Consider the following 9,154-nt stretch of genomic DNA (forward strand, 5'->3'; position numbering starts at 1 on the left):
GACAGAAGTACCCTCGGGAGCTCTTGAGCCGAATCTTCGCAAGCCTATCTTTTGACATGGCATTAGATTCGATATTCATAATATTGAAATTCAGTATTATCAGAATACAGGCCCTACCCTTGAATTTACAAGATACCCTTTTTTCCTCTCCATGGGATTACATCCCGAGTTATTGTGAAAATAAAAACTAAACAGGTTATGGAAGTCAATATTCTCGCATTTATTGCTACTACACTGTTCATCTTGAGATTTGGGTCTACTATTCATCCGGAGTGAGGTTATATGTGGGGATTTGGGCTGGGTTTTAGGGATTCCCGGATAGCCTGGACATCTACGACCCATTTGGGGAGCTCGTCCGGGTCACCGGGCCGTCGGCCCGTCTAGTTTGGGTAGTCCGGCTGTAAAATGCTCTATTGTGATCGAGACATAAGAACCCTTCATGAATTCTCAAGCCGAATCTTCACAGTCCTATCTTTCAACATGGCGTTGTCTGCACCATCAGATTTCCTTGTGTTTCAGAATCAAAATAACTATGGTGAAAACTACATAATTTGTACAGAAAAATTATTTCAATTTATTTGAAACTAAAATACCGTGGTACATGAAAAAACTATCAAGTGTGAGCGCAAAATATCGTACACACAGAAAGGGAACCTAATACTAATGTTGTTCCCAGTATATGATCAGACCATCTCATCGAGTACACTGTGTGTTCTCTCTCTGGATGCAGGTGAGACAAATGTTCAAGTTCATATATAGATTTTATATTGGAATTGATGTATACAAAGCTGTGCTATGCATTTTGGTTGCACTGAAAGAGGGATCACAATTCTGCTATATACGTTGCCATTTTCGAATTCAATTTCAAAGAACAAATCACATATTGAAGTACATCTTTGCACCCAAACCGTACACGTTCCAGTTGTGGAATTCAGAAGGCTACGGACAAACAAACACAAATTAACCAACACCCGTTTTACTGAATCAATCAACACAAGCTGGCCATGCTACATATAGGACGGAATAAGATCAGTTACGTGGGGATCGCCCTGGTGACACACAAATACATAACCTTGGTCAGGAGGCCCATGATGTGGTGGCCCTTGCCGTGGAGGAACATGTACACCACTGCACCTAGGAGTCACTCCATCACATCAAGTGCCACGCATCCAACATAAAAAAGGTAAGTGCCATACATTCAATATCTTTACCCTGAAACCAAAATTTCATCATGTGAAATACATTGTCACTGTATACTTTGTAAAAGCGGATTGGCCATTATCATATGGTTCACCGAAAGTAAATTTGAAGGATTGTAACTAATTTGTTAGAATTGAACTTTTCTTTTATCAAAAGCCAGAGAATTCCAACATTACAAAGATGCTTGGGGAATTCACTAAGTTCGAAGATGTAACATAAATGTCCTAAGCAATTCAAAGGGGACCAAGTTGGATATTACCATTACAGTATACAATTAATTTTGAGTGATAAATGTCAAGCAGAATAACATATGAACTACCTAGATCAATATACATGAGTGAGCTGTTAAAAAACATTCTGAATTCCATGAAAAGATCATTTTCATTGTATATGGGAGAATATCATTAGGTAATTTAGCTTTTATTGTGGATAATAGCAAGCATGCATTCACCACAGTGGATATTTTTCACTTTAGCTTATAGGTAACATGTATGATGGAAAGAGGACAAATGTTGCAAGGCCTTGGGAGGAAAAGAAGTTTCATGTGTGTGATGACACTTCTGGCATGATCTTTATTTTCATGCTCCTAGGTCAATGAAAACTATGCAGCAAAGATGGACTTACCATGCAACACGGAAGCAATCAACATTGTATCTCAAAAAAAAATCTTTTATAATAAAAAATCTCAAAGGACAATAAGGTACTTCCTCCGTCCCACAATATAAGATGTTTTTGCAAGCTAACATAGCTTGCAAAAACGTCTTATATTATGAGAGAGGGAGTATTAAATTGGTGAAGATTTTATGAAGAGAAACTCAACATAAAAAGTTATTACTCCAGTTAAATGTCGGGGAAATCTGAGGAAATAAGTTGTTAAATGTACACCGCAAAATGTACCAATGTGCTTAAAAAGAAGTAATGAATGCTTGCTATATACTCCATGCTATAGCATGCCACAACTGCATATAGTTCTTAATCCATGCTATATTGTCTTCTATAGGTGGATGAGCATGATGCTCCAGGCCAGTACCAAACGACAAAAAAAAAGTTCACGTTTGAGTAAAACAACTACTGGCTAATCTGTATTCATAGGTGCAGTCCTTGTTCTGGAGTGTAGAAAAGAGCCACTGTTTATTAACTTTATTTCCTAAAAAATAATATACTATTAAACATATTCTCTTGGAGCATGCATGAGAAGCATAGACTACACCCTGATCAATGATTTCGAAACATATTTCTTTGGGCATCTCAGTTCATAATAACACAAACCTGAAAAATAATAAATTCTGAAATGTTCAGTGCACTACTATGCCAGAATGGTTAAAGAACGTGCATACCGGCAAAGTAGAATATATATAGCTCTCTATAAACCTGGAAGAACAATAATTTTGAAGGCTCGAAGGTAAAACTGAGCTTGAATTAATATATTAATTATTAAAAATCAAGAAGATGAGAGGGGAAGAGAGAAAATAATAGAACAGTACTATGCGAACGACAAAACTGCGTTCAATATATGGCCGACACACTGTGGCCACCATCGGATGTAGTTGGCCAACACTTCTACCCCCCTCAATTTGAAAAAGTGGCAATTGTTCAATTTATTGCAACACAGGTGCACATGAAGAAGAAAGAACTAAGTCAAGAAAACAGAATGCAACACAGGTCACAAGAAAATCTTCTAAGTAACAGATGCAGGGCTGCACTATGGTTCCGTAGCATATTTACTGTACCTCACATATTCTTTTTAGTATTCACTGCAATCACAAGGTCTCCGAATTTCGGGTGCAATTTACATTACTTGAAATTTGAAATAATTTATTAGCATGCCACAAACTACTAAAAAATTAGTCACTTGGACAATTCACCAGATCCAAAATTAAAATATATATTCAGAACATAAAACTTCACACTGGAAGACAGTTGAGAAATCAACTGATACTAAGAAATGAACACAGCAAAGGGTATATATATTTTACTACAAACCACAACATGATGCGGATCATCACTACCAAAAGAAAATGGGCATTGTCATGGATAGAGGTAGGATAACCAATTTCATTGGGAAAAAAGGAGGTAGGATAACCAGTTGCATACATTGCCACCAGCTGCCACTACTAAACATTTCAGAAGCTCCTTGCCAGGCTTAGAATGCTGGCACCCAGAAACATAAGGCAAAATTACATAATAAAACAGACAAAGTAGTTGATTTAAAGACCAGATTCTTAAGGCAACTTTAGATGGTGTTCCACGAACCTGGTCTTGAGGCACAAGAACACAGTTCAACGCCCTCAAAAGATGCCGGGGACAACGGTCTGATGGCGTACAGTCTACCATTTGCTATTTAGTGGCGAGTTTCAGTTGGTGAAACAAAAATCACATGGCAAATCCAGTGTAATGATTAAGCGTATTTGTGATGATGGACTAAAGGTGTGCAAGTCTAAGCTGCCCCAAAAGGAGCCAAGCCGGCCTAAATATGGTTCGCTGCATAATGTGCAACAGTGCCTCAAAAAGGTTAAGAAAATTATGTGCACCGTTGCACCGCAAAGAGACCTTGTTGGAAACTGAGTTGTTAAAGAAAAGTGTGAGAAGAAGCCAGAAAAGTATTTCTGTCCATGATTAAAGGAGATACTTAGTCCAGGAAATGTACTACTGTTGTTCTTTGACGCTTTGTTCATGCCTCGGGCTGGGACACGTGTGGACTTTGTGCCTTCTCAGAAACCATTGCACGTTTTGTGGATATGTCATGAATGGATAACATAATTTTAAGAGCTCCTTAATATCTAGGAATACCAGATTGTACTCTTTAGGTAATGCCTGAAATTCTTACTGTTTCCTAAGCATCCCAGCTGCGGACTATGTTAGTTTAAGAGTAGAGTAGAGACCGATGTTATTTACCTACTACAAGCATCCCAGTTGGCAAAGACAATCCTAAGCAGATTTAAGGAGTAATGAAACCCGAGCAGAATAGAATTAGTCTCTAAATGAAGAAGAAAACAACACATGTAATACAACATATAAGGCATCCCCAGTGTAATGATTAAATAGGTGAAATATTGATCAAGTAGGAAAACAGGGTGATACCGTCATATTCTCAGTCTTTGATTTCTATACCAACAGTCCTGGGCAATGACATCTAAGGTTTTGAGACATGAATGACTACTGATGCTGGTTCGCCACTGATTCGTGTTCCAAAACAAATTAGACAGAACAACTACATATGAATTATGCCGACCAGGCAGCCATGTGATATATGACAGATTCTTAGCTTGTTGTCATACTTTGTCGAGCAATCCAGTACATTTTGTCCCTACAAATCCTAGCTTTCCAGGAGCACAGATTTGCAGAACTTTTACTCAAAGTATCTTGCGTTATTATTCAGAATATGACACTTGAGAAATCATATACATTGATGCTAGAGCTGGCATGATGTCCAGGCAGGAAAGTAACGTAAGTAAAGAAAACTAAATGTTGCATGCATGTTTCCAACTAAGTGCACTTCCCAGATTCTAGGGAAGATAAATAACATTGAAATCGATACCACTACAGTGACATTTCATCAGATGCTACTCCCCAAATATACCGACCATGTAGATATTCGCCAAACTGAAATTGTGAGTAATCTGAAGTAGCACCAATTTTTCAGAAAAAATAAACTGAAACAGGGGTAGATCTGAGGGGGGCAAATCAGTAACATTCATTATATAGCAGTGCAAACATAGGAAAATCGGTTGAATTCATCGATCATACAGTGGTGCACCAACTACAGTAACATCAAAAACAACTACTGTGAGGAACACAGGCACCACAAGTTCACAACCAAAGCAGCAGGGCTGTTTTTGAGGGGGGGTCGAGGCATTACATACCTCTGGTGACAACCCATTGATGAGATCGCTATTGACGCCTTCCTCATAAGATTAGCCTTGTCCAGTGGTTGTGGTCGTGAACTCGTGATAACATGGAACACCAAAGTAAAAAAAACAACAGAAAATTACCTTCGGTCTATTGGGTCAATTGACCGACAGTTGGCATTCAAACGGCTGTACCAGTAGTATTTCTCAAAGAAATAAAAACCTACTATGTAATGCAATGTAGCATAAATGGTGGTGGATTCACAGAAGGCATCAGTCACTACTAAATGTTTTTTTCAGCATGCTCATTACTAAATGCTTGTGCGAGGTTCCTGCACAAGGTTTATTCTAGTAAAGCTTGCAGGTCTTGTGTTATTCTATCCACCACAATTCCAGAACAGTGACAATCACACAGAAATAGGTGCTGAACCATCCTTCGTTACATTACTTATTTATTAGATTCAGATCGGATAAGTAACAATGACAGTCAACCAAATAACATTCCTAAATTATGAAGACTAACCTGAAACTGTTTTTAGATGAGCTAACCTGAAACTTTTAAGCGGATCTGAAACTAACCTGAAAGGAAAGATATATGGGGTGGAGCTGGTGGCGTGGAGGTTGGGCCTGATCCTGCCTTGGAGGGAGAAGACGATCGGACGAGCTCTCCTCACTCCACCGCAGCCGGCGTCGTGCTTCCTCGACTCCGCTCCACGAGCGCGGGGTGGTGTGGCCGATGTAGGAGAGGAGACGGGATGGAGGTGGGGGAGCTGATAAACGGCTGCGGCGCCCAATCCTATTTCGCTAGAGAGAGGCGTGGGTCGGGAGAGGGGGCAAACACTCGCCGGGGTCGGCCGGCGGCCGGCGCAGCACCGGATCGAGCGTCGCCGGGGTTGGTCGCCGGCTGAAATCGGGAGGCGTGGGAGAGCCCGTGCTTTTTTTTTTCCTTGTGGGCCGCGGGTTCAATATTGGAAACTACAGGGGGAGTTTAGAAAACAGCCTGAACGAAACGTTTTCCTCACTTAATAAAGGACCGCGGGTTGAATATCAAACAATACAGGGGCTTTTCTGCAAAATTGCTACGACATTGGCGGACGACCAGAGGCAATATCTGCTTTATTAGTAGGTAAATAAATAAACAGGTAAAGATAAAGATATAGGTGAGGCCGAGTCGCGCAGAGGAGCGATTAGCACAATTAGAGACCGGCACGCACGATAAGGCGTTTTGGGCTCTCACTTAGTTTAACGTCACCGTATATATACACACTAAACTGAACATCGTCTTATAGTCTGGCAAGAATATACCATATAAATTATGGAGTACATGATCTAGACAAATGTTAATTTGTAGGTTATCCCAAATATGTAATTGGGTATTCCTTCTACTAAAAGTTCAAAGACAAAAGTGTTTGTCACAAAGAATGATTTTTTTTTGAGAAAGAGTTTTAGTACAATTTTATAAATATTATCGAATCACTAGCAAAAGTAAACGGAGTTAACAGATTGGAAATTGCTCCGAAATTTTTTGGCAAAACTAAAAGTCAGAAGTTACTACATCAGATGTAGAAACTCTAGTGAAAGCTTGTAACTGAACAGCATAGATCAGGAAGAGTTAATGAACCTCCTGAATAATCTCACAATTGGATATTCGTCTTAGAAGAAGATGAACCTGCGCACTACAAGGAAGAGATAGTGGCACCTAGCTCAAAGGAATGGCTAATAACCATACACACCGGAATGGAGTTCATATATAATTAAGTTTGGAACTTAATTGATCTTCCAGAATGTATATTTCATATACGACAATTAAGTTTGGAACTTAGTTGATCCTTTGGAAGGAATGAAGTATGGAATGGATATCAAAACTAGTTTCCTAAAAGGAAATAATGTATGTATGATACAGTCATAGTAGGTCTCCCAGATTAGCTTAACCCAGGGAAGGTCAACACGATTGAAGAATTTGTGGAGGTTTTTCATCAACAAGGATTTATTGTGAGTAGCAACATCAAGAATGCCAAGACCTCCTTGCACTTTTGGCATACAGACTTTATCCTAGGCAATTAAGGCAGTACCCTTCTCATCCATTCCAAATTTTCTCTAGAAGCAATGTTTAAGGTATTTATTGATTTGATCTATCACTGCAACAGGAACTGCAAGAGAGCATATGAAGAAGGTTGGCATTGAGGAGAAAACTGACTTAATAAGAATCAATCTTTCATCATAGGAGAGGAGAGTGGAGCAGCCAGACTGCAGGGGGTTAAAATCTTCAATTCTTGGCCTGCTGGTGTTTAGTGGAGAGCCCTAGGTATGTGAAATGAAATCCCCCAATTTGGCATCCAATACTGGCAGAAAGTGTCATCATTCTCTCTTGGGTGACATTTATTGGCACCATCACAGATTTGTCATAGTTGTTTTGCAGACCAATGAAAGCAGCAAAGTGCTGAAGAAGGTTTTTAATGTGAGTGGGCCGAGATATATCTGCAGGCATGACAAGAATTGTAAAAACTCCACAATTGATGGGGTTTTAGTTTCCTTTTGAAAAAAAAATGCTTTGTTTGTTCTTATATCTAAACGCTAGATCCAAATTAAACCCTCGTCAAAAACCCAACTTAATCATGCAGCAAGTCAGCTGACCGGCCGGCACCCGAACTTGCCGGGGCCGGGCAATGCGGGCGGCGCCTGCAAGAGCAGACACAAAAAATAGACGTTGCATGTGTTTAGCGGTTGAGAGTGCTGCGCTTTAGCAAGTCTTACACTACTGATTAACAATCCAGTGGCCTAAACAATTGATCATGGCCCAACTTTTGTGCAAGCATCCTCCCATTTAGGGCGACATGCAAGGACGGGCTCTATATATATTCAAGTTAGTTAATTAACGACAGTGATCCGGAGACATGTGCAAGTAGAATCAGTTGTTTAATTTCTTCAAAAAAAAAGTATTAGTTGTTTAATTCTGTCATGTAGCTAACTAGACATTAGCGCAGCAAACACTGAGACGTGTTGCAAAGCAGGATGCATATATACAGGCACCATCTTTCATGAGTTTAAACGCTCCAGTTCAGACGACGACTTAGTTAGGCTCTCCGCTCCACACTCTCTCTTCTGAGCTGAAGACTGAAGTATAGTGCAGTGCAGTACTCACTTGGTCAGCGATCTCTGACAGATGAGGAGTCGCAGTTCCAGCTACTTGCCACTGGCTGCAGCCGTGGTCTTGCTTCTGGTACTGACGGCGGCCATGGAGGCTGAAGGCATCCGGCTAGACGCCGAGACCCGGGCTTCAGTCGGCAGTAGCAGCAGCAACCCAGTGCGCAATGTAAGTAGTGGTTCTGATGATCTTTTCATTCGTCGTCGACCTTAATCTTTGGATAGTTTCTGCAGATGCTAATTAACTTGCTTGTATTCGTGATTGCAGAAACCAAGCGATGATTTGGTCAAGGGTTCTACCACTGGCTCCGTAAGCGAGAGCGAGGCGACGAGAAGCGCCGGTGCGGTGAAAGAAGTTAGGGCAGTGGCGCACGTGCCGGAGTTCCATGAAGACTACTACGTTCGAACTGTTCACAGTTCCAGGCACCACTGACCAAGCACTAAACAGCTAGCTAGTTGGTTAGTTGGTCGCAGCTGCTGCAGGCTGCCACTCATTCATGGTTGGAAAGGTTACATGTAAGCTTAGACAATTAACAGTAACACATGGTGATAGTGACAGGAATAGCAACTGCAGAGCTAGCTTATTACCTCCCCTTCTGCATCCATGCAGACTGCAGTGTAAGCTGGAGAAGGAACAGTTTTGATTTACTACCTCTTGTCAGAGAACACAACTGAAGTTCAGAGTTCAGTAATCTGGCAAAAACGACCATGCACCTGCGCAGAACAGCTACTAGTACTCGTCAGTTGTTTTACCTTCCGCGGGGACTCGTCAGCTGGTCGGTTAACTGCCGGTAATCGTTGAGTGTGGTACGTTGGAGAGTACATCTACGCTGCCGGCGATTAGTTTGTGGACATTATTCCGAGTTCGTAGCCACTAGCCAGTACCAACCCCAACATTGCCGGATATGCTGCAGTGTTGTTCGCTGGGTATTCTATACCCGCCCTCTGTTTTTGGCACATGC

General features: G+C 41.0%; 2 protein-coding genes across 2 annotated transcripts; one reads left to right on the forward strand and one right to left on the reverse strand.

The window, feature by feature from the left end:
- Positions 1-851: 851 nt before the first annotated feature.
- On the reverse strand, positions 852-7,133 carry LOC119321471. The gene is made up of 4 exons (XM_037595136.1): positions 7,121-7,133; positions 5,628-5,994; positions 5,064-5,144; positions 852-1,212 (listed from the first exon to the last, which is right to left on the reverse strand). Exons 1-4 carry the CDS (start codon positions 7,131-7,133, stop codon positions 1,155-1,157), a joined length of 519 nt encoding a protein of 172 aa, XP_037451033.1. The 3' UTR covers positions 852-1,154.
- Positions 7,134-8,113: 980 nt separating this feature from the next.
- On the forward strand, positions 8,114-8,875 carry LOC119322026. Its single transcript, XM_037595533.1, has 2 exons — positions 8,114-8,361; positions 8,461-8,875. Exons 1-2 carry the CDS (start codon positions 8,212-8,214, stop codon positions 8,623-8,625), a joined length of 315 nt encoding a protein of 104 aa, XP_037451430.1. The 5' UTR covers positions 8,114-8,211; the 3' UTR covers positions 8,626-8,875.
- The last annotated feature ends 279 nt before the right edge of the window (positions 8,876-9,154 follow it).

Source organism: Triticum dicoccoides, chromosome 6B, assembly GCF_002162155.2.
Source record: "Triticum dicoccoides isolate Atlit2015 ecotype Zavitan chromosome 6B, WEW_v2.0, whole genome shotgun sequence".
In the NCBI taxonomy this organism is placed as follows: Eukaryota; Viridiplantae; Streptophyta; class Magnoliopsida; order Poales; family Poaceae; genus Triticum; species Triticum dicoccoides.

What these genes read in the sequence shown, in the direction of transcription:
- LOC119321471 (XM_037595136.1), bottom strand. An exon ending in CCATATATCTTTCCTTTCAG is followed by an intron (nt 5,145 to 5,627) that starts GTTAGTTTCAGA and finishes TGTTATCACGAG; the next exon opens with TTCACGACCACAACCACTGG. An exon ending in TCAATGGGTTGTCACCAGAG is followed by an intron (nt 1,213 to 5,063) that starts GTATGTAATGCC and finishes TTTTGGTTTCAG; the next exon opens with GGTAAAGATATTGAATGTAT.
- LOC119322026 (XM_037595533.1), top strand. Translation starts at nt 8,212, where the DNA reads ATGAGGAGTCGCAGTTCCAGCTACTTGCCACTGGCTGCAGCCGTGGTC. An exon ending in GCAGCAACCCAGTGCGCAAT is followed by an intron (nt 8,362 to 8,460) that starts GTAAGTAGTGGT and finishes TCGTGATTGCAG; the next exon opens with AAACCAAGCGATGATTTGGT.